This window comes from Nothoprocta perdicaria, unplaced genomic scaffold (genome assembly GCF_003342845.1).
Source record: "Nothoprocta perdicaria isolate Ctin4 unplaced genomic scaffold, notPer1 scaffold_4, whole genome shotgun sequence".
Taxonomy (NCBI): domain Eukaryota; kingdom Metazoa; phylum Chordata; class Aves; order Tinamiformes; family Tinamidae; genus Nothoprocta; species Nothoprocta perdicaria.
In genome coordinates this window covers 4,178,519-4,203,972 of record NW_020455643.1, presented here as the reverse complement: position 1 = coordinate 4,203,972, position 25,454 = coordinate 4,178,519, and the positions used below count along the sequence as shown (strand labels likewise).

General features: G+C 37.8%; 1 protein-coding gene across 2 annotated transcripts; it reads right to left on the bottom strand.

Moving 5' to 3' along the window:
- Positions 1–162: 162 nt before the first annotated feature.
- Positions 163–25,039, bottom strand: PRKCI (protein kinase C iota). Of its 2 annotated transcripts, none has more exons than XM_026045191.1 (18): positions 23,273–23,388; positions 16,583–16,704; positions 15,727–15,816; positions 14,560–14,610; positions 13,430–13,515; positions 11,868–12,008; positions 10,926–10,980; positions 10,195–10,253; positions 9,651–9,827; positions 8,230–8,327; positions 7,033–7,119; positions 6,264–6,399; positions 5,273–5,360; positions 4,189–4,314; positions 4,006–4,085; positions 2,976–3,065; positions 2,590–2,705; positions 163–1,461 (listed from the first exon to the last, which is right to left on the bottom strand). In XM_026045191.1, the coding sequence occupies exons 1-18, from the start codon at positions 23,386–23,388 to the stop codon at positions 1,374–1,376; spliced, it is 1,806 nt and encodes a 601-aa protein (XP_025900976.1). In that variant the 3' UTR covers positions 163–1,373. The 2 variants fall into 2 exon arrangements, with proteins under 2 accessions (XP_025900976.1, XP_025900977.1); XM_026045192.1 differs by lacking the exon at positions 23,273–23,388 and adding an exon at positions 25,009–25,039 and having other exon boundaries at positions 1,241–1,461.
- Positions 25,040–25,454: the final 415 nt, after the last annotated feature.

Below are 25,454 nucleotides of genomic sequence, written 5' to 3'. Positions count from 1 at the left end.
CATACAGTTAAATCCACTTTCACCAACAGGTATCTTACCTTACAACTTTTCATTATGTAATACAGATTTTCTTCAGTGTCTTAAGTCCCTCCCTCCCCGCAGAAAAGTGGTACATTTGGCATTTCTCCAGTCAAAGACATTCAAAAGTATTCCTCAAACATTAAAAATAAGAATTAGTTGTGCTGTATATTACACTGTTTACCGATATGAAATGTAAGAATCACTCTACCCTTATCTCCTATTTTGAATTGTTCTATTTACTCCCACCAACTGCTTTATAACTAACTTTGCACTTACTACCAATACTTAAGGTTTGATTGTGATTACAAATTACTATAGAGGAAAAAGTTAAAGGAGTCATTGTGGACAGCACCTATTTTTTTTTACAGATGTGCTTTTCCCACTGGCAAAGTGAAATGCCTTGCCAGCAGTATGGCAATCAGATAATAGGAAACAATGCCCTTATCTAGACCATAGCTGTAACATACCCATACAGTAAGACAGAAAATGTAAAAGCAATAAATAATAGTGTGAGGTCCTACATTCTTCAAAATTAGCTGCCAATTTCTGCTAATTTACACTCTACAGATTTTCATTTTAAAAAGTATTAATTGAATTCTAGTTATTTAAACTGACACTTGATACCACGTACAACCCTTGCTGAAAGGGACAGGCTCAGAAAGGCACTCGCTGTTCAAATGTCAAAAGCCACATACAATTCATAGTGTGTAATTCAGTACCCAAACCTATCCATTCTAATGTTAATCTACTCCTTTGCAGACAGAATCAATACACACTATGAAAACAGTCTTTCTTGACCTATGGAGTTTTAAAAAACTGTTCTCCTTACCGTCATTTAAAGGGCAATAATTTACCTGCAACTTCTAGAGTCAAAGGAGAACACAGAAATCAGATGTTCAGATAGGACAGATTTAGCTCTACAGAAGTCATGAGGTCTTATTTGTCTTGCTGCAAAAATAGAAGCCCTTTAAGGATATTTAGTATGTTCCCTAATGCAATTTGTATTCTTAAAGCAGTAACAAAAGTTTCCTTTAACAGAATGCTGCACTGGCTAATTGTACAGCCAGATCCCCTTGTTCAGTCAGGAATCCTGCAGAACAACTTCTACATTAAAGTTCAAGTTTGGCAAAACTATTGGGAAATTTATGTTTTTCATCTGCTGGCAGCCCGAGGTCCAACATAACAACTGTTCAGGATGACAATTAATACCAAAAGAAAATAGTGAGTAATCCACACTAGGTGGCAAGAGTAAGATATTTAGTTATTCATTTTATGCAACTGCATCAAATGGAGAGATATTTATCCATGCAGAACCAAACGGTAGCAATTGGCACAGTCCAGAAATGGATAACTCAGACACATTCCTCAGCAGACATCAAAAGAGGATTTATATATTCAAAGCCTTCAAATTCAGACTGGTCAATCTTCTTCACAATATCACTATAAAGATTAAAAAAAAAAAAGTTAGTTCATCAATATTAAAATATAGCAATATTAACTGATAGTTTGCCTTTAACTTTAGTCGATTGCAATTCAGAAATTTCCCCTCTCTTGTGCCTTATCTGTCCCTCTGCTTCCTCTCAAATACTTCTCTCTTTTTTTCTTCTTCTCTTTCAAATACTGCTATTTTTTCTGGTCTCTATACAGGTTAACAAAACACAAAACCACTCACAAGCAATGATTTGGTTACTCTCATGCACGTGTTCTMTGCACAAAGCACCCTAAGGTTTGTAAAACTTTTCATTTTTGTAAAAGATTAAAATAGGATATGATACTACTCTTCAATTAGCATKTCTTTAACCTCTGTTGAAACATTACACATTACAAAGGAATGAAGGAGGAGATCAGATCTCAGACTTAAATAAAGCTCAATGAACTTTTAATAATCACTGTTCCTGTTTCTATATTATACATACATTATATAGAACCTTGAAGAATTACTAAATAGACACAARAGGGGTTCAGTGAAACCAGAGTCCCTTTCCTATCCACTCCAAATCATGGCGTGGGGAGCCACAACTCCACTGCTAGAATCACATACATTATCTTGCATCCTATCAATGTTTTTCAGTCAGGACAACCTTATTTTACTACTGATTAAAATACCCGGACAAGCCCCTTCCACCCACCCTCAAGAAACATCCTTTCCTGTATAAAACACCCAAGAAAAATTCAATGTGAACTCCACATTCTAGAAATATCATGACTTAAAGTAGTTCAGAAGAGAGCCACATGGCAAAACAGGTCTTTTCTTTCACACATCTGTTACTTGCAGATGATACCAATAAAACTTGTAAAATAGCACTTATTCATCCTTCCTTGAACTCAAATTCTTTATAGCAACTTCCCCACTGTTAGCTGATTTTTATATCATGCCACAGTACATTTAAGCAGCCTATACTGAGTCTATCTTGAGATCACAAGATGGAATATTCCAAGTTAACAATGAGAAAATGTTATTTCCTTCCTTACATAAACTCTGAACCATAAACAGATGTAGTCAAATGAAGTCTTGTAACTTCTTCACTGACTTAAAGACATCWTTTGTTTAAATTCTTCATTACTTACTCATCGTCTGGAGTGAGCTGTACAGGTTCATTGGTGAACTGGGAATCAAAGTTATCCAGACCAAATTCTCCAGATATATTTGGTTTAAAAGGAGGAACCACTTGCTTTTGTTCCATCTAAAGAGACAGTGACACCAAGACTGGGTTACAACTTATTATTTTTAAACACGGCAAGAATTAACTGKTTTTTTTTTTTTTTGTGTACTTTGCAAACATCCTATTTACTCGTTTTACTTTAATGTAAAAGGATTAAGATTTTCTGCATTTTCTATGTAATGAACCAGTTAAAAGCTTAAGAGTTACGATTTTTTTTCTGTCATTCCTCAGCTTACAAATTGGCAAACCACCACTGTACATGAAAAAATAAGCCAGTAGGAATTCACATACCAAATCCCAATCAACATTGCGAAAAAATGGATGTCCCTGAATATCTGCAAATCCCGTCTGAGGGTGGCAGCCTAAACGCTCCTTTGGATCCTGCGCAAAGAAAATATTATCTACATGGGTGCCAAGGACTACACAATGATAAAACATAAGTCTTTCAAAATGTTTCAAATTCCATGAGAAATGGAACACAAAGAGTTCTTCGGTGCACCTGGTAAGCAAGTTAGGAATATTTTGGAAACTGCTCCGATTTGTCTTTGGAATCGGACAGGAAAATATTGAAGCCTATAACTGAATTATATACAAACAATCATCTCATCCTCTTTTTTTTTTTTTAAGGCCTGCTTAAACATCCTGTAAGTTTCAGAGGAATCCTTCTTAAATTTGGCTCTCTCTTTCCCCTCCTAAGCAGGCCATCTAACTATACCAACAAYCTCAGAATAGTAACTGCAGGTTACTGGAACGTACAGTTTAAAGAAGATTATTTTAAGCAAGACTTCTTTTCTAAGAGACTGCAACATGACAGCCATCAGTATCAGAGAAAAGAAGGAAAATAACCAACTTCAAGAGGGCAACAATGATAAGCCTCTTATGCAAGTGAAACAGAGCTTTCTTAGTTAAGGCGATAAATAAGTAGCACATCACTAAGAAAAATTTACAAACAATACTGACACTTTTTTTTTTTTTTTTTTAAAGAACTACATAATTAATCTGTTGTTTAAAATGATTTCACTTTGCTTTCACATAAGCACCTCTACAACAATGTTCGTAGTTCAAAAAGACTGATAAACTTTACCCAGGGAAGTGGAGAAACTGTTCAGGACAAGGGAATTTCTAAACCATTTTATTTCACCCCATCCCAGACTAAGTCTTTTTTTTTCAGGTGTTAGGCCCTCCTCCTGCTCCCTGTAAAATTCTGTTTCAGGCTCACACCTTTCTACAGCTTCTGTGGACAACAAATAAAGTATATTATGTTAAAAAACAAATTTAAAAATAACTTGAAATCTCTTAAACAGTCTGGATTAGTCTTTACCTTATTAAGGAAACTCTTCAGAACACCTGCTGCTTTAACAGAAAGAGATCGGGGAATTCGTATCTGTTTTTCCAAGATGACTGCAAGAAAACAAGCTTTGTATCAGACTTTGCACACCTGAATTCAGATAATGATCYGTAGAAACAAAGCACTAAAGCAGTGTAATCACTCACTGCTGCTTACCTTGAAAGAGATAGTCTTCTGTGTTCTGGTCAGGATTGTCAGAACTTCCAACAATATCGAACGGTGACCGGCCTGCCATCATTTCAAACATAAGTACACCCAGTGCCCACCAGTCTACACTGAAGCCTAGAAACCAAAAAAACATCATAGGGCAAAACACTTTTAGGAAACACTTTGTGCTAATTAAAGACATGTTTCAAGAATAATTATTTCAAAAATCTAAACATTGMCAATCATTCTGATTACTTAAATTTCTAAGGATTAATGAATAGAGCAGGGGTAACAATTKTAATAGGTATTCCTTGGCTTATCATGCTCGCTACAGGATGGAAGAGCACGTTGCACAAAAGAAGAAATGCAAAGTTAAAAAATTGGTGTTACAGTCTTAACAGAGGCTTAGATAATGTATTTAAGCCAAATCTATACTAACACTACATTAACCGGGGCAGAGGGCRACAGGGAAGAAGGTAATTCTTGATACTAAGTAGAGAGACAGACATTTATACAGCTGTCCCTGGCTAGTCTATCATTCACGATCAAAGAAAAAGATTCCAGTAGCTAGGGATGCAGTGTGCTTGGCCTGGGAAGTTTGTGATAAAGATGATRATGTTAAGCTAGTCAGGCATTCAGTTTAAACTAGGAGCTGCATAGAAAATYTCACTTTTAATGTGAACATTTGTACAAGGAATGTTCATTATTTCATCTTTCTGCAATGCTTTTATCTATTTTTACTATCAGAGCAGTCAAATATTAAAGTCTAAAAGCAAACAATGATATACTTGCTATCTTAAATTAAGATCATCTAAAATAATTATGATGGGTGACAAATTTTGGAAGACTCATGCGTTTCTGCAAGACTGATAAAAACAACTTAAAACATGAAAGACAGATTATCTCACTTGCTTGGCAAGATGTTTCCTGCCCTGCCTTTGAAGTRTTTATTTACTTTTTGAGACAGGATGTTGCATTACATAGATTACCTATGTAATAGAGAACTAAAATCTCTACCACTATTAAGCAATTTGAGTTAGAATTTACAAGACAGGCAGGAGGTCAGACAGCAGCACTGAAAAATTCTAATTACCATAATCCTCTCCCCGGAGAATTTCAGGAGCAATATAGTTTGGAGTCCCACAGAATGTGCTGGTTGTGTCTCCAGGCCTTAGCCCTTCCTTAAAAAAAAAATAAGGAGAAAATAAATGCTTCACAGTTAGCAAGAAATTCCACGCTCCTCCTCTGCTAAGAACTGCATTTTGTACCAATTTACTGAAACAAAAGCAGGACATTTAAATTTATCCACAAGTCTGTGTCTAACTGAATATAAAACACTACTGCTTTAAGAAGAAATACATGGATAGAGCATCATTACCCATATTTGTCATGAAGGTCTCTTCAGATRAGAACCTGTTCAATCTCTTAATGAATTTAAGGCACTAAACACCTCATTAAACGCTTTAATAAAAAATACCCATCACAATGAGCTGTGTATAAATCTATTCTACTGCGCAGAATGTGCTCTTTAGATGAAAAACCAAACCAAACAAACAAACCACCCACAATTACAGTTTTCCAAAGGAGGGGAAAAAAAAAGTCAGTTATAAAAGCACTCTTGGTTTTCCTCTTCTTTATAGTTTAAATTTGCCTCCCCTTTCTGCCAAGGCAACCACACAGCAAAACTATTACAAATTCCAGGCGAGGCCATGTGAGTTGCCAGAGATTACACAGAAGTAGGTCACTTCCATAGTCTAAAGAGGACTGACATAATTCAATCTCTTGYTAATTTTTAAATCAAGCCTCTCTCTTGATTATTTCAGTCTACCCTTTTTGGTCAAGTTGTGGTAAAACAGATGTTTTGCATAACCATATTTATATACAGTCTGAACAGCCTGATGTTACACTCATTTCTTCTCACTTCCTTTCTTGTCATTTGTAGCACTGAAATGAGTATATATGACCTATCTGGATTACGTAAAAATGGACAACATGGAAATTTCACATTTTTAAGTTTCTGCATGCTATAATTTATGAAAATTTATTAATTGTTAACTTTAGGTTGGGAAGGAACTAGAGCTTACCTTGCACATGCCATAATCTGTGAGTTTAATATGCCCTTCAGAATCTAGTAGTACATTATCCAGTTTTAAATCTCTGTAGATTATCCCCCGTTCATGTAAATAGTTCAATGCTAGACTGATTTCAGCAGAATAAAACCTAGAAGAGAGAAAGATATTAATTACTCAAATCCCCCAGTCATAAAAAAAAAAAAAAAAAAAAAAAAAGGAGAATCAACAAACCAAATAAAGTCTTGGTAGTGTGATAGTTCTCTAAATAGGACCTCAGGGGTTCAATCAGTATTTTTCACCAGGAAAATGCATAATTTGCCCATAATCATACAGAAGTGTCTACCCATAGTAATTTAAATTTTTTTTTCCTTTTAATTAGTTTTAATTTCTACTGAAATCATCCCTTTCATCTCACCATCTGAGATGAAACATATGCACCAAGAACTCAACATTTGCCTAGACAGCTGGTATTGGTTGTTGCAAAAGAAACAAGTTTAATGGTATCTTTTAACAACGTAAACACCTTTTTAAGAAAAATATTCTGCACCAGGCTGAAGTCATCTAGGGTAATGCTAATACAAACAATTCTTAAGTGCTTCCTACTAACATTCTTTCTTGAAACAAAAGCATTGTAGCTTGTGTCATCAAAACAAGGATGCAGTTTCACATTGCCTAAATCTGTAACATCTGGCCAGGATTTGCTAGCTTGTTACCATAATCTCTGCATTACTGCCTTGTGTCAGGAAAAAAACAACTGTTTTGAAACTGAAATGAAACATACCTGGCATGCTCCTCCGGCAGTTTTCTCTGCCTCTGCATGTGAAACATTAGATCTCCTCCATTTACATACTCTATAACAAAAAACAGCCTGAAACACACAAAAGGTTGTTCCAATGGTGGTACACAGAGCTGAGAGGCTTCCTTATTGACCCAAGGTTTGACACATTACACGGCTACTACTGAACAACTAGTCACTCTTATTCCTCCCATCCTCTGGTAGTAAAGCTGGTTTTTCCATTCCTCCTTCCCTTCAACAAATACCCAAAGTTAAGAATCAATTGCATCAAATTTCTCTGGAAAATTCCTTTACTGCAAAAGGAATTGCTAGTCATTCTTCCCACATTTCTAATTCATTATAATTACTGTTTGCTATTATACTGCATGTAAATATATAAAGTCATTCACGTAATTTTTTTGTATGCACACATCAAAACACAATAACCTTCCATCTTCCTTTTTCCATGATCCTCGCTGTCTGCTTTGTTTATGACTATTATTATTAATATCTTACAAATATCTTCTCCCTTCACTTCCCAACACCAGCCTATTATCTTTTAAAGAGCAAGGACTACTTAAATATTTTAAATACAGGATAATTATACTTTGTTTATATGGAGGTATATCACTGTATAGAAAGGTACATTTTTCATCTATAACAATTTCTCTATGTAAACATGCAGAAAAGATTGTTACTTCCATCTCTATTACACTGCTTTGCATTTTAAAATTCAGACAGTATTTTCTGATGCTTGCTGTATGCTTCTAATGCTATTCTGATGCTTCCTCACCTGCAGAGAATCTATGCAATTTTCAGATCAGTTATTTTTTTCTTTTTTTTAAATGAACAAAAAGACCCAAGCAAATACAGAAAACCTCATAACAGTATCTTCTCCCACTCTAGGCTGCTTTCTATCTCAATCTCAAGCCTCTTCTCTTTTGCTGGCTGTAACTCTCCTTGTCACAGGATCGTTCCCTTTATAACTACTAGTACTTCACACTGTCTTTTACTTCCCTAATCTGAAATGTGCACATGATGAACAAGGTGTTTTGCTCAAAAAGTGCTAGTGATTGACAGTACATTGACTTTTAATACCTAGACAGTACTTAAAACAAATTAAAAAGGTTATTGAGGTGCCTAGCAGTATCAAACTTTTTCTTTGAATAGATGAGTATTTTCTTATTATCTTCTGACCTTTACCTGCTTTCTGTCTGGAAGCAAGAGTGTAGTCCAACAAGAAAAGGATGATTTGAAGCCTGTTCAAAGACGTGTTTCTCTGTCTGAACCCAATCAATATCCTATTTAAGAAAAGCTATAATCAGAAAAGGCATATTGTATGTAGGTAAAATACTGACAGCAGAAATTTTCAAGTGTTTTCCATTTCTCATTTTCATAGAATCATAGAATGCCGAAGGTTGGAAGGGACCTCAGAGGTCATCKAGTCCAACCCCCCTGCWCACGCAGGGTCACCTAGAGCACGTGGCACAGGGCTGCATCCAAGCGGGTTTTAAAGATCTCCAAAGAAGGAGACTCCACAACCTCTCTGGGCAGCCTGTTCCAGTGCTTTGTCACCCTCACAGTGAAGAAATGCTTCCTTAAGTTCCTGTGGAACTTGCGATGCTTCAGTTTGAAGCCATTTCCTCTAGTCCTATCCCTGCCCACCACTGAAAAGAGGCCGCCCCCCTCCTCCTCACTGCCTCCCTTGAGGTATTTATACACGCTGATCAGGTCCCCCCTCAGCCTCCTCTTCTSCAGGCTGAATTTTATTACAATAAATACCATGTTGGTTCTCCAACACCAAGTAAGATATAATCAAGTATTTTTTCTCCTGCTAACATTGATGTACTGAACTTTTAGCCTTATTGCATAACTTGTGAATTAACACTTTTAATCTATAACAAGTGCAGATAATGGTGCAGATAAATACAAAGTAACGACAAGAAATGCCAAAAGAATCCATGGTAAAACTAGGAATGAATGGGAAAGTTCTTGGACAATAAATCATAGTTATTTAATCATTTCAGAGTGGCCTAAAGAAACTTAAAAGAAATTTAGCAAAATGACATTTAGCTTTCAAATGTTGCAATTTCTGACAAGTTTCCACTAACACATTAACACTCTAAGCTACAAATAAATTGTTAAAATGAAGGTCCAATTTAAAGAGCAATTAAAACAACTTCACAAGGTTCWCCTCTGCAACATATGATAGAAGGACCTTATCTATATTTTTTTCTGTCCCAGAAATAACAGGGAAAAAAGGGGAGACTGCCCCAGTATAAGGAGGTAAGCCAGGCTTACTCTCACTTGAATTCTGCATGAGCGCTTCTCCACAGACTGCTGACAATGAAAGGTGAGTGACAGGAGAGGCTGARGCAATGAGGCTCTTGAGAGAAGCCACTGGAGGATTCTTCCGAGATATCAGCTACCAAATTTGAGATGTTCACTGCGAACCTTGTGAGCGCTACCTGATACTTTCAGAGCACAGCATTTGCAAGAAAATGAATGTATAATGCATACCTCTTGTTTAATGTTGCAAACTCAGAAGCTCTGGCTACCCAATTATGATATGTATAGAAACTATTCAAAAGAGCTGCCCAATTTATAGATAAAACCTTGCCTACCTCATCATCATTGACGAGTTCTTTTTTCACCACTTTCATTGCATAAATGCGTTCAGTTTTCTTTAATCGAACAAGCAGTACTTTAGCATAACTGCCTCTTCCTATAACTCGGAGCAAATCAAAATCCTGAAGACCCAGACTGGAGGAAGCTTTGCCACTTTCTCTAATACTCATTGCCTGTTGATAGAGATATTTTGAAATTAGTGAGCAGACTTAMCAATTTTAATAACTGTGTAGGATTTTGTTTTTTAAGTAAAGTTGGCATTTCAAATAGAGCAGCAAARTTAATGTAAACAAACTAGCACTTCTTAAAACAGTACTGTCACAAAAAGGTATATGAGAAGGAAGGAGGAAGAGAAAAATTTGCAGTATTTTCTGAATCAAAAGCACATCTAAACTTACGACTCAAAAGAAAAGAGCTTGCAAGTCACACGTGTTTCATGTACAAGCTTTCAGTTTTTGACAATTTAATTTTTTTTTAATTCTGACAATTAGGGCAGATGGRCACTTAATATTGACTACAGTTTGTTATACGGTATTTTACCTCTTTCTCCTCACCAACATGATCCAAGCTCTCATGACTTGAGGGATTATATGGAATCACTAGAGGAGAAAGAAAAAAAAAAGATCATTAGATCTACCAGACATGAGAGTATTTTTCTATTGCCCTGAAATTTTCACACACAAGATCTGGATCAAAGGCATCAGCAATTAAAGTGCATCTATTGTGAACACAAATCTGGTGCTCTTTTGTCTTCAAGYCATCAGTTAGTTCTCATATAAAAGCTTAGCATTGCGCTTTGAGATCTATTCAAATTAAGTTTAATTCTGCACACAGAAAGAATTCTGTGTAAAAATCTTTCTCTTGAGTTACTATAAATATCCCAGTTCAAGTGTCTKGGATATCCTTGTGATTGCTTACAGGAATTAAACTGATCAGTAGAGATGCTGCTATTTTTTCTCCCACAGCAAATCTATCCATTTCCTTAACTGAGACATTTAAAACATAGAGCTCACTGATAGAAAAAGTGCACCAAAAACAAAGAATTTTGATTCCAAAGTTGCAGTTTCTTGATTTGTAAGTTATGGACAACTGCAGGATTTTTGTGCTTATATCGTCCTTAATATAACAGCAGACTTTTTTCACATTCTGTGAGCAGAAGCAAGCATCTTCTAAGTATTTGGTTTAATCTGTTTCATTTTAAATCCCCAAATTCATGTTTCAGCTACTTAATTTAAAAAAAAAAAAAAAAAAAAAAACCACTAATATCTTACCTGATTCTACATTATCTGGATGCACTGATGATGGATCCATAGGCATTATTGGTTCCTAAAAATATGAAAAACAATGATTTTTACAAAGCAGATGAGTTAATAATTGCATCTTTTTGTAACAACTGCCAAAGTGAGAAAATAAATGTTAGAGACAAATTATCCCCAAGGAACATACTCCAATTAACTTTAACCTTGGTCGATCAATATGGATGCTGTTAAAATCCATACATGTTAAAAGAAACAACTACAGTCCTTATTCCATCATTTTTCCCAGGTTTAGATAGGTTTAGGTTCCCAGGTTTAGGTTTTCCCAAGGTTTAGRTAAGTTCCAGAAGCTGCTGAAATGAAAGCTTAATACAAGAGAGGGAAATATAGCAGACAAAAAATGAGGCACAGAAAAATTCAAGTGACATCAATGCCTGCTACGTAGCTTAGCAGTGCGTATGTCAGTCAAATGAATTCACAGCATATAGCTTTCCAGCTGTCTGATATTTAATAATATTAATTTGAAAGTGGCATTCATCTGATTTTTTCTAGGGACTGAGGATGACAATCTCACAGGAGAAGTTTCAAATTCTTTGCCTCATTTTTCATTTCTGTAAGATGAGTAATAGTCTAATAACCCAATATATGTTATTAGATTTTATTTGTACTTCACTTTGATAATATAAAATAGCTGATTTTCAGTACATAACATAGAAAAGGATGATGGAAGTATCAGTTATGTTTATTTCTGACCAAAAAAGTACCAGATGCAAGAAGATACCCCCATCTTGTCACTATATTTATGATTCTCAAACTTTCTTGCAAAGTGTCAGAGTAGCCATACAAAATTATAAGCCTTTAAGTTTCATATTCAGTAATTAATTGCAGATAGTTTGAAAACTGTTAGTATAAAACAGGCTCTTTTTATAGATAACTTTTCAGATAAGTTTTACTTACTGGCTGTAGTGTATGGCGACCACATTCAATACTGACAAGCTTGTGACACTTCTTGTGAACAAGGAGTTTACAATTGATGCATTTATATCCTTGGCGACCCAGACCCCAAATTCGGTCAGTGCAGATGGCACAATGAGCTCGCTAGAATGACAAATCAACAAAATTGATTAAAAAAAATCAAAGCTGAACTGTAAGAACTTTTCAATCACATTTTCATTACTGAATAACACAGGATAGCACAAAGATTTCTACTGAATTTGCTATTACATCAAAAATGTTTCTACTTCAGAGATTTGCAACATAAGCAAAGGCAGGTGCAACACAGAAGAGCTCACAAGTTAGAGCTGGACAATAAGCAGCAGCTGCTGTACATGGAAGGTACGGCCACGTGTACAGAGGCAAGCACAGCCAGCTGCTTCTGCTGCTCAGGGACCCAGCCAGACACTGGTCAATTCAAAAGCAGGGCAGCTATATCAGCAGGCTATTGCTAATTTGTTACATGCCTCAGAACCCATCCACAGACATAAATCCTTAGATTTGCTGGGAGAAAAGCAGAACAGCAAGGGCTCTGGGTAACAAGAAATGGGGAAATCGCCACCCAGTAAGTAACATTCACAAAACAACTTGAAAGAATCATGGAAACATGTTGCCTACAAAGCAAGAGAGAAAAATGAATAAACAGTGGTGCCTTGACAGCCTTTGGCCACAAAGAGGTCAACAAGTGCTTCACAGAGCATTCTTTAAGACTACAAGCTAGGTATGAAGAATTCCCAAGATGAGTTCTGGTACACAGACCTCAAGCATTATTTAGCACACRATGCATTTAATGAGCTTAGAGAGAATGAAAGATTATAGGAAGGCAAGAAGGAACCTGAGCTATTCAAATTTGATTTTGTTTGAATAGAGTAGAAGCTCTTCCCAATCCTTATTTAAATAGTTTTGATTGTTGTTTCTTAAAATCTTTACAAATGATCTGTTATTTTCAACTGACTACATGCCAATGTAAGCATATTATTTACAGAGCCATCTCAGCTTGTTTGAAAGAAAAATCCATGTGTCTTAAGCACCTTTCAGACTTTTTCCACTCCTGGAACTTAAGAATTGCACATGCATTTCAAAAGCCCACAGTCATCTATTGCCAGTATTGAAGTTTGCCCTCTAATAAGATTTTAAGGGTACAAAGGTGCATTTATAAAGTTGGTATCGTCATTTCAGAGTATGTGGTAATGTGCAAGTTTTTTTTTTTTTTTTTAAAGTGCCTAATAGTTTATTAGCAACCAAGTTTTCTAAAACTCCAGCATTTCCAGAAGTCTCAGAACTATAGATTATAAACTTCTATAGGCAAACAACCAAAGCAAAGTGCTTCATTGATTTCATGACACTTTTTTGAATTAAAAAAAAAAAAAAAAAAAGATTAGTAGGAATAGTTATTTGATATTACACTAGGCAAAATCCAGTTTCTTCAGAATAAATCTACCTTCTAATCTTTCAAGGCAGTAACATTATGAGTACACAAAAGAGACATCTCTATTACACTGCTGTTAAGTATCCAAGAYTCTCACCCTGTTAAATCTTTTGGCCTGGAAAGTGTGCCCATTTGCACAATACAGCTTTCGCCACCGGCGGGCGCCTCGGCGATAAATGGATTCTAAGAGGAAAAACATATGATTATAGCCAGAAAAATACAAATACAGAACTATGGCATTCTTCCAATGGACACCTCTACACGAAGCCATTTGCAGAGTAATTTTTCATTCCTGTAACCTTACATTAACACAAAGTAAGGTTCCAAGTACTTTCTATTTCAAATTTGCTTCAAAATTTTAACAATTTCCTGATCAACTCTGAGTTATTTCAATTTTTCCATAATTAAAAGAAACAGTGAATCAAGGAAAGGAAAACTGTCCAAATAATACAAATACTGGCATGCAAAATTTGCAACYATCTTATTTAAACCTGGGGAGGAGACGTGAGGAAAAGGAAAGAAAGAAAGAAGGTGAATTTGAGCAGCATGCCCTGATTTTTTAAGTCTGCTTGCAGGAATCCTCCAATGTTTTGGAGCATTCACAGCTGCCACCATTACAAGCATAACAGGAACCCAGACCCATTTACACCTTAAATTGCAAATCTATTTCAGATATAGCCTACAAGCTCTTTTTTTTTCCTTTGAAAAAAATCATCACCACCAACACTGCCAATATGCAGCTAACTTAAGTATGTATTTTACATTTGTCCGAGGCTTTGATACCAAGCTGACAGATGTATACGCACACATACATGCTCTTTTATAAAATGAGTATCAAGTGCATAGAAGCCTGTATTATAATAGAGAAAAAAAACTTTATCTAATATGACTTGGCAAATGACCTGGCAAATAACAAAGAAACACGAACAGTATAAAACAGTTAAGAGAAGAGCCAAAAGCAAGGAAGGCAGAAAGACAGAGCGGCATGTGTAGCTAACAGGAATGTGAAATGCTTTATTAACAATGACTCAGGATGACAAACAAGAACATTTAAGTTTAGTAAGTCTTTTCACTCATTTTAAATATTTAAAGTTGCAGACATTTGAATTACTTATTTTCATAAAGACATTCACTATAGAAAACAAAAGCACAGAATATCAGAATATTCTAGAAAAGGAAATTTGAATTCCTGATTTTCTGTACTCCTCCACTAAAATGTCTACTTACTATCTTCTCCAGGACAAGGCATTCCAGGACGTTCTGGTACACAAGGAAATACTGTAAGAAAAAAACATTAACTTCAGATTAATCTTTATTACAGTCAGGAAATAAACCTTTGGATGGAACACAATGACTCTGAAAGGCATTCAACCATTTAGGAAGACAACACAGAATGCATTTTAACAAAACTTTGTGCAACAGCAAGTGAGGCAAAAAGCTGCCACAGTTCCCTATGCTCATAGCAGTGATCACATGAAAAGTAGTACCATAGAATACACTAAGTTTTTTCCTAAGGAAGGAAACTATCAACCAGTACCGATGCTAGTTTCTCATGTGACTAAATGTTACAATCAGTCAAAAACTGTTCCAAATCTTTGGAAAGCTTGGCTGTAAATCCATTATACTGCAATGTACTAAATGGCAGATAGGATCTTGTCCACATTCACCCTTTACTCAGCTTATTCAGCCTCCAAAACACTCAGAGAGAAGTAAATCCACTTTTGTATCCTATGGGTGGAATTAGCTCTGGTGTTGGCTTTATCAGAAGCCTACCAAACCCAAACAAATGGAGAGGGGGTAACTGAAAAGCATAAAATAGATGAAATTCTCTTTGTCTTCCACTTCTTAAAAGACTGGAAGTTGGGAGGAAGAATGAAAGCAGTAATTACAACACCATAAGATATCCAAGCCTAAATAWCGTAAGAAAAACGCTAAATTCCAACTGGATTAGGAAGCTGAAAAATGTTCTCTTCATTCAAGAGGGAAAGCAAAGTACTGCAAATTTTCCAATTCCTTTTTCTTATACAGATGCTGCCTGCTGACAACACTGAGCAAGAACAGAGTGCTAGGACACTGCACAATATACATTCTACCATTCATCATCAGCAAGCCYAAGAAAGCACTCAGTAAATGGAAGCTCTCTTTCATTTTTATCTTTGGTTTATATATAAAGCAATAGCAAAATAAGTTTTTCCTCCTTTAATTGCATAAAGAGTACTAAGTACTAGCAGCTAAGATTTGGTGTGTGGTCTTCAACATTCTCCTGACCGAATGACCAAAGAGGCTTTCACTGAGGCGGCTGAATTACAGCAAAAGGCATAGATAACATAGGCTTAAAATATCCACGTTTTGGAGGTACAAAGATCAGAAGTAATGCATTTGATTTCACTATACCGTGAATTAGAAGCTCTGAATCCTTGTTTAGTTCATACAACCGAAAGGCTTCTTCCAGCTCCAGCTGAGAGGAAACTGTACACGGATCTCCTGAAGAAAGAAAAGAGAATACAAAACTCAGCCTAGTGAGCRGTGTGCTATTCAATATTGCCTCCTCACAGTTGTTCAGTGCAACATTCTAGAAAAAAACAGCTATATTTTAATCTCTGACCATATTTATATTGTCAAGATAGTCTCTGAAAATAGCTATATCAAAATGTTTTCAAATGGAAATAAGAATCTGAGATATTTCCAAGAGGCAAGCAGATGATAATCACAGTATCACTAATTTGTTTTTCTGCAAGTATAATTACATATTATTTCAGCACATGAGATGCATGCTATTAAAAAAACACCTTAACATGTTACTTGAAACCAACTCCATTCTATTTTCATAGCTTCTCCAATATTGTCAGGAATTTAACCCTGAGGTTAAAAAAATAGTTAAAAAACGTAAAGGCGGTACACTGTCTTCTTTTAMGTATGGGAGGAACCAAGAATGTGCAGAATATTCAATATGCAAGTGAATCACCGATTTCTTCAGCAACATAAAGGACCTCTTCCTAAACCTTTCCAATATAAATCCTAATGCTGGTAGTCACTTAGCTTTTATTTGGTTAAAAATATCCCACTACATGGTTTGAAATAACTATCTTTTTATTAACATATATTTGCAAGGGCATTGTTTTTGTACTCAGATTCATTAAGAACACACAGCTTATCTAATATAGGTGAAGGGAGGAGGAGAGGAAGAGATCAAAGAGAGCTGGAAAGCTAGGCAATGCATTTAAAGAGCAGGCATCAAGTATCCCTTTACCTTCCTCATCAATCCACTTCATGGTGAAAAGCTGTTCRTTGTCAAAGGAGCACATGTCTCGGACTTCACTGCACAGTCCCTCAAAGGAGATGGAAGGTTCAAAATATGTTATCATGATGTCCCTGAGAAAGAGAAACATAAATTTGAGAAACTATACCACAATATATAGCACTTAATCCCGACCTCTTAATGCCTTCATTCATGTAAATCTATCTTTTGTCACAGCCCTCTAAAAATGCCAATTATGCAGATGACACCTGTACATTTTCMTCTCTGGACTGCCACACTAGTCCTAGAGAAACTGTGCTTTTAAATTAGCATTGTTCCTTTCTACAGCAAAATCACACTCCAAGGGACTTTTAGAACCAGTTGTTTGATGTTTGCTCTTCTAGTTACCTGCTTTTGAAAAACTTAAATTCCCAAGTAAATGTGAAGTGAATTGTAACAGATTTGAACTACACTGAAAAGTTTTACCAGTGGAAGCTGAAGAAAATGTCACAAAACTTTTGAAAAACAGGAAGCTAAATGTCCTTAAATTGTCCGATACATGGACAAAGTTGTATCATTAATTGTGTGATTTAACATAATATACTGGGGTCACTGAGTGTGAACAACTTGTATGAGTGGCAGAGAAACCTACCTGAACATGCTCGCCTGGACACTGCAGAGGCTCCACTTTAAGTCCACCAGCATAAATAAAGTAAACCAGAAATTTTTCAGTACACTAAAAGAACAGTTAGACTGCCCCTGGATTTTTGGTTTAGTTATAAGAAAAACACTAAATGGATACCAAAATCAAACTTCTTCACTAGTCAGAACAAAGCACTAAAGAAATTGCTACATTATTGGTAACTGTTCATTATTTCCCACACTAAAGCTTCTCACAAAGCTTCTCCCACTGACAGTGTTCACTTCAGGGTTGAACGAGACCTGAAAGGGCAAGGTGGCAACTCTGCTCCACTTCCATTTAAATAAGTAGCATATATAAGTCCTAAAACTTCAAGATGAGAAAGAAAAGAAGGATTTCCCAAGCACAACATCTGGGGCTTCAGAACACTGCCAGTAAAATAAGAGAAACATACAGAAGTATAAACAGAAATGGAAAAGTAGCCACTGTTTGTGTTCTGCCTTCATCTTTCATACAAATAAAGAAGTCCTTTGGCAGGCTGCAGCAGCAGGTGCCAGGGATCCTCTCTCTCCTCCCTCTCTCCTTGCAAGCCCAGAACATTTCCAGGTGGCTGTGGAAGTGGGAAACTGCTACCACAGAGGCAAGAGACCCAACGCGGCAGTGCGATGCCTCTGGGAAAACAGGGCTTCATTTGAATCATACTATTGTGTCTACCCACAAGAACGACGACATTCTCTCCAGTATGAAGTTTTTATTTGCATTCTCTCCCAAAATGCATAAACTGTAAGCCCAAAGCCAATATTTGTCTATGTTGCTGAAGGCAAATTTAATATTGCCTTACTGATATGCAGGCATCACCCAAAGAAAACATAAGCGAAGTCTTAACCTGTATTTCCTGTTTTTCAGGGACTTATATTTTTGGAAGGAGATAAGGTATTGCCTAGCAACTTTACAGATTCTGTGCTAAAGTTTACCACCATTTAATTTATTCACATTTTAGTGCAGATACATTCACTTTGAAGTTCTTTTTTTTTAAACGTTAAGCTCTGAGCAGCAGTAGGAAGACTTACATATTTCAATAGTCAGAAGTATTCTTGCAATTAATCTAGTAAAAAATGGGAAAGAATGCAACATGGGAAAGAATGTTACCTCCATGCTACAAAACAGCTGCCCTTCAAATAAAGGTAGTTTAATTATTTTATGATTTAAACAAGCTGCTAAATTACTGCTCTAATACTTTCATTAGGATGTGTATCAGGCAGCTATGATTTTCATTGTGAAGATCTYAGTATGTGCTATTACTAATATTCATTTCTTCATATTTTGCAGAATCGTAACCAATAGCRATATAAAAAAAGTGTTTAAGTATGATCAAGTTTCTACATGTATATCTAGCATATCTTTTTTCTCAGATTTGCAAAGCCAGATTTACTAAGGTAGAAACTGAAAGATTAGAAGTCTTTTTACAAGTTTATTTTGCAATTTTAATTATATTGATGACACTGATATTTTCTACTGAGATACGTCTCACTTCCTGAGTAGTCTGTTAACACACCTTTGCATTAGATGGTATTTTCCACACTTCTTCCACCTAATGCTGTACTGATAGTTTCTTCATTAGTAAAAAGCTGTATTAACTCAAGCCAGGATCCAAAGTTAAACCCCAGTGAGAAGAAATTCAGTATTTTAAAAACAAAGTTGTAAAATGAGTTAAAGTATGATAAGTAAAATATGTTGAGTTGAAGTAAAATGAGTGTGTACTATGCCCTACTGCTTTGCATAAAAAAAGAACTTTCTTTCACTAAGATGAGGAGGGAGGAATCTTCAAAGTAAGGTTTTCTTCTCAATGAAGACAAGCTGACACGCTGCTTTTAATAAACATAAGGYTGTTGTAAAGCTATTCTCAAACAAAATATCGTCTCCTGATGAGGCACAGAAGGAATCAGAAAACACTTCTGATTAAAGCAGACCATTTGCACCACCATATCTGCATGTGTCAACTGATTCTTATAATAAAAGCACCACTTCATTTTCAGTGGTATTACAATATTTCTTAACCAAGCAGCCTACAAAGTAGAAAACATGCACATCAAGATGAAATACTCCTTGTCCTGAATTCCTTTCAAATAAGAGGTTGACATTTGTATCTTCCATAAATACTAAAGGATCATTTTATCCACATTAATAACAAAAGGCCCGACTGAGTCAATATATACTACAAACATGAGTAAAAGATAAGCCACAGCAAGACTGAGAAAATGCAAGCAGCAAATGTAAACATGAGTGCTACAGAACAGGTTYTAAACATCTTTAGAAAATTATGAACCTCACTGTTCTCTGCCCCATCTTTCCTGAGATCAAACAGCTTCTTTCTCTCATCTTTTCTTTTACAGAACATCCAATATTCATAACATCATTTAACAAACACACAAAACACAAAAAACAACACCAACCCTTAAATACAATGCAATAAATGTATCATTTTTAACTACTAAGCTCAAATTTCTGTTGGAGGAAAATCCACCAGAACAGGAACTATTGCTTTAGATTTTTTTCCAACCTCCAAGCAAAAGAAAAATCTCACACCACATTTATCATGCTTCCAGGTCAGTCATTCTGACTATAGGGATGTCTAATTATAGCTTCCTAAAATTAACCCATACAAAACTTATATAGGAATTCTGCTGTTTCAGTAGGCATGTCTTCCATAAGACCCAGACACCACCACACAGTAGTTTGAAGCATCTCGTTCCACAGAGAATGTTTGAGGTCTGACAACTGCCTGCTTCTGCACAATTTGATTATTTTGAAAGTTGTATCATAGAAAAATATTCATCTGCAAAATTAAATCAATTCCAATACAAGAAAAAAAAAAGACCAAAAAGGTATTAATGGGCTCATTTTTATTAAGTGAATGTTCTTATTTTCTGTTGGGTATAGCATTACACAAAAGACATTTGGCTGAAGAGTAACTTTTGCTACATTGACTGCACTACATCAAGCACTCCACACAAACAACATTATGAAGAAAGGATAAGAACTCAAAGGTTCTTAAGAAATTAGTTCCATGGAAGTATCAATAGAATATCTATTTATTTTATAATTATCACTGATCTGGTCTCTCCAGACCTTTTCCCACTCATTAAACATACTTCTTTTAAAAAAAAAGAAGTGTATTTTTTAAATTAAAAAAGAGTGTCAAATTCACATGTATCATGAGATAAGAGATTCCTGATAGCGGTATTTCTCATTGAAATAAAACAAACTGTAGATGGAGAACATACAGGCAACCTATGCCTTTAACTACATTAAAGATCTGCCCTGAATTGCATACTGCATAGTTCAGACAGTTCAAAATCTGTATCAGCCACTGAAGGAAACCTAGCAGTTTTAACCATGACAGTTCTTCAATATTTGTAACCAGCACCACTAATTCTATGGGATGCACAAGCAGAATTCTCCTACTCCAGATGTTCTCAATCACTGCAATGCATTCTTCTTCATGCAGAGTATTGATAAAATATCTTTCTTGAACACWGCTGACCAAAGTTATCTACAAATAAACAAACTAGGCAACTCAAAAGTAAACTCCAAACAAAAAATAGAGAGCTGAAATGCTTGTAACTCCAGGTGCTAAGTACAGTAATTGAAATTGCTAAGCTTTGCTACAGTATCAACAAAAATCTCAAGTATGTGTAAACGTTTGGTATGACAGAGTGAACTCCTAAGTACTCCCTCAGGAATTTCTATTACTCATACTGCACGGAATATGATAATCCCTTTAAAGGGTTCACTTTCTGCATATTAAACAACTAGTCCTATTTGGAAGATAAGTACAGCTTACCCAAGAGAAGGAAATAACAGGTAAATTCAATTTATGCCCTAGTTCCCAAGTCTGAGATTTCCCATACCCTTATTCCTATGATCTTCCTTCATTTTAGGAAAATTCTCCTTCTTGATTTTACATAGTTCATGAATTAAGATAAAGGATTTCCACTAAATGCTAGAAGGAAACAAAGACCGTTCAAAGAGTTCTTCATGAAAGTTTTTGTCTCAGCTGAGAAAAGCAATTAGGCTCTTAGCCAGACTAACCTATGTTATGAAGATTCAGAGCCTGCCCTTTGGTCTAAGTTGGTAAGAGCCATGTCTTAAGGTGAGCASTCTGCCAGGTTATGAACTGGATCAAAAATGGATCTGTGCTTCGGAGTTGATGGATTCTTATTTTTTAACTTTTACCAGAAATTCCTTCTAGAAGGGAAAAGATCTTCATACTGAGACTTTTGCAATTTTTACATTCTGTTTAAACACTTTTATTAAAGCAAAACTAAGAGATTGTTTCCTAATACAATTTTCTGTAAAATTTTCTACACAATTCTCATCTTAAGAGAGTTTAACTGACAAAAGCTGATAAAATAAGAACTGATAAAACACTGYTTTTGATAGGATTCACATCCTTTGTTCCCAAGTGAGCCCCAACTCACTGGAAGTAAAATGTTTTGCTCTGATATCCATTTCTTGATAGCACCGTTTCGAGAAGCGGACACAAGACCTTTTCTYGCAGGAATGTGGAAAGATGAATTTGTTTAGATCTTGAAAGAAACGATGACTAAGGCATTCCAGCTTGTTTGTTTGTACTAACAATAGTTAACCAACTCCCTGTGTGACTCAGTTTCATTAYTACATGTGAGCTGACAATTATAATAGTAGATAAAAACTCAGTAAATGACTCAAAAGAAACATTTCAGAATCTGTGAAATTATTATTGAGTATTTAGTGTCATAAACCAGCACTCACRTCCAGTTTAGTTTTATTCCTCACTTCTACCCCCTGAACTTTCTTTCTATTCCTGCCTGCACTACTGCAAATAATCCTGCTTGCTTGGGGAAGTGATCTAGAGGAAAACTGACCAACCAGAGGAGGGTCCAATCTTAAACAAATCTTATATAAAAAAATGGCTTTGTTTACATCACTTGATACCAACCTTCATGACCCAAAGAACCACCATCAAGTCTCACAAACAAACTTTTACAATTAGGTCCTATTAACTGTTTAACATGAGTTTGTACTTCCTCTAGCATGAYGTGCACTGTGGGCAGGGTTCAGCTTTGCACTGTGCAGACCCCCCACTGCATACAGGGGAAGCACAACTGCAGTGGATGTGCCTGCTACCACTCAGCCCCTGGGAACCACAGCCTGAAAAGCAGCGACCTGGGTTTTCAGCCTCTTCCTTTGGATCTTGACCCTGGGCATATTTTTTAAGTTTGCTACTTTCACCTTCGGGAAAAAAAAAAAAAAAATGTCATTAAGCAATTATTCTTATTTCTAGCAGCAGGTAAAAAAAAAAAAGTAGAATGGGAATGCATGGGAAGGCAAGGTGAACAGAAGCAAAGGGAAGAGGAAACTTTCCAGATACTTCCCTGTTTATTGCAGGAAGATGGGTATCTTTCAACAGCTCAGTCCACATAGGGCTCTTGGTGGGGAGGGAGGTGATGGGCTGAACCCACGCTGGAGACAGTCTGGTGAAATCTAACACCTGGGGCAGAGCCTCCCTGAGCACAAGCCCTGCCAGAGTCGGCTTCGGTCAAAACAACACTTGAAAGCCACTTTAACACAGCCTTTCAGTAGCAGGTTTTCCTTTTTCTTTTTTAACTCCCCTTTCTCCTCCAAGAACTTCATGTTCCTAAGTCCAGACTGTAACATTACCAGCAAAGCCACYGTAAAAACGATAATTAACGTATCACATTACCATCACAGCCAGAATCCTCAAGCTAAGCAAGGCACTCCAAGAGACAGGAACACGTACACTTGACCGCAGTAACTCCAAGGAAAGCAGCAACATTCCCAAGCCGGCACGGCAGAGGAGCCCCCGCCGCGCTGCCAGAGCCCAGCATACCAGCGCTATCACTCTGCTTASCCCCGAGATAAGACTTTCCCTCAAACGCGGGGCCCAGCAGCGAGCGGGGCGGCGCCCCCGGGATGCGAGGGGGAAAGGGCTGCGCGGGTCCGCCAGCCGGGCCGGGGCCGCCGCCGCGCAGAGCTGCCCGCGGGCAGCCGATACTCACCCTTTGTAATAGGCTTTCACGCGGACCTGGTGGGCGCTGTCGCCGCCGAGGCCGCCCCCGCCGCCGGCGGGGCCCGAGTGGGACATGGTGCCGTTGCCGTCCCGCTGCGTCGGCATCCCCGCCGCGCGCGCCGCCGAGCGCGGGCCTCAGGGGCGGCGCGGAGGCCGGGCGGGGGCAGCGGGGARAAGGCGGCGCCGGAGCTCAGGGCGATCGGCCGCGCCGGGAGAGCCGCGCGCGGCCCGCGCCCCTCATGCCCGCGCTGCGGCGGAGCGCGCGGGGAGGCCCCTTCCGGCGCGCGGGGTACGGCGAGCGACGCGGACCACCCCGCTGCGCGGAAGCGGGGCGGGCGCTTCCCCGGGGTGGGCGTAGCGCCGCCGCGGGGAACGCCGGGACGCCGCGCAGGCGCACTGCGAGCGGCGGGGGGGGCATCCTGAGGTAGCGGCGTTGCTGTCTCGCCTCCGCTCGCTATTCCCTTTTTATCTTTTCTTTCTTTCTCTTTTCTAACTTATGTAGAGGCTTGTTCCACGTCTGCTACAGCTAGGCTGCAACCACGCTTCTGTCTAAAAGGAAGAGAAAGAAGAAAACTTGCAATTTTCTCTGCTCGCGGGCAGGACTGCTCTTTCTGCCAAAAATGCTCGGATTTAATACTAGCCTTAATCTAAAACCAATCTCAGCGTTAATCTGTTCTAGTGAAAGCTGTTTTGCWCTTTTTTTTTCTCCCCATCTCTCCACCACTCTGTCCTGCCTGGGTGCTATTTCACGGCAATATGAGATTTAGCTTTTTTGTGTATGTTCTTCACATAAGGAACACGTTTTTTCTGAGCAGCCCATGTTACCCTTTCTCACGTGGGCAGTAAGTCAACTCCGATTTCTCTGAGTATGTCTCAATTCCTGCTTTTTCCTACTGAATCATCCTGTGGTGTTCCCAGGGAAAACAGACCTCCTCRTGAAACCAGGTGAACTGTCGTCACTCATCACAGGCAGCTTTACCTGTAGTCAGTCTGAGCTTGGGAAAACATTTGCGTTTTGTGAGCAGCTTAGTGAGATTCCTTTTCTTTGCAAAGTGCTTAATTACTCCCACTAGCATGAGCTAAATAATGGCCATTTTTCTTTTGTGTCCAACTCCCAGTTGGCCAAAAAATGAGTTATCTGAGGAAAGGGCAATCTAGTTCTGGAAAGACATGTTCCTGAGCTATATTCAACTATTTGTTCTCATTATTGTTCAGCTATTAAGTTTTTAACCACCTCACGTTTTCATTCACACCCTTCATTCTGTTTCAGTACYCACAGATGACACAATCCTGCCAAGGCCACCACCAGTGATCAGGAATGAGCCATGACATGGTCTTCTATTTAAAGGTGGTGGTAACTGAACATATTTTTCAGTGGTGGGCTCGTGAAGAAAGAACAAGGTATTTAAAAATAAAAAATAATAATAATAAAAAAAAACCAGCCTAAGGAGTTCTACTACTGAAGCATCTCAGTCTACCACCAGATGAATTTGGCAATATCCTCAACACTGGTTAAAAGTAACGTAAAAAAGCATCTAGCTGTGGGGTATTTGCAATGCGAGCATTGTGAGCTGCAATTTATCACCATGGAGGTTTATAAAGATGCAAGTTTTTAGCATTTAGCTTAATCATGCAGTGACCTAAAAGACCTAAGCAAGTTTAAAGGGAATGAAAGTAAATTTGAAAATACTGGCATATCCAAAGGCCATATGTAGTGCTCTTTACCTGTTTTCTAAAGGTATCATAGCCATAGAATCCTTTAGGTTGGAAGGGACCTTTGGAGATCATCTAGTCCAGCCTCTGCACACACAGGATCACCTGGAACACGTGCCACAGGCTGTGTCCAAGCAGGCTGTGAAGATCTCCAGAGAAGGAGAGGCCACGGCCTCTGCTGGCAGCCTGTTCCAATGCTCTGTCACCCTCACTGTCAAGCAGGTCGGGCTTTGCTACACCCACGCTAGGCGAAGAGATGGAGGTTAACGATGTGATTCAGTTCTGACCAACTGTGGTGAAGAAGAAATCTCGAAGAACCTCCCTATAGCGGGAAGTGGTGCTTCTCTGAGCAGTACTTCGCAGGAAGCGAGCGCACGGGGCCCTCGGTGCCCCGAAGAGGCCAGGCCGGAGCGCAGAGCGGGGCCCGCGCGCTCCGGCCGCAACATGGCGGCGCGCGG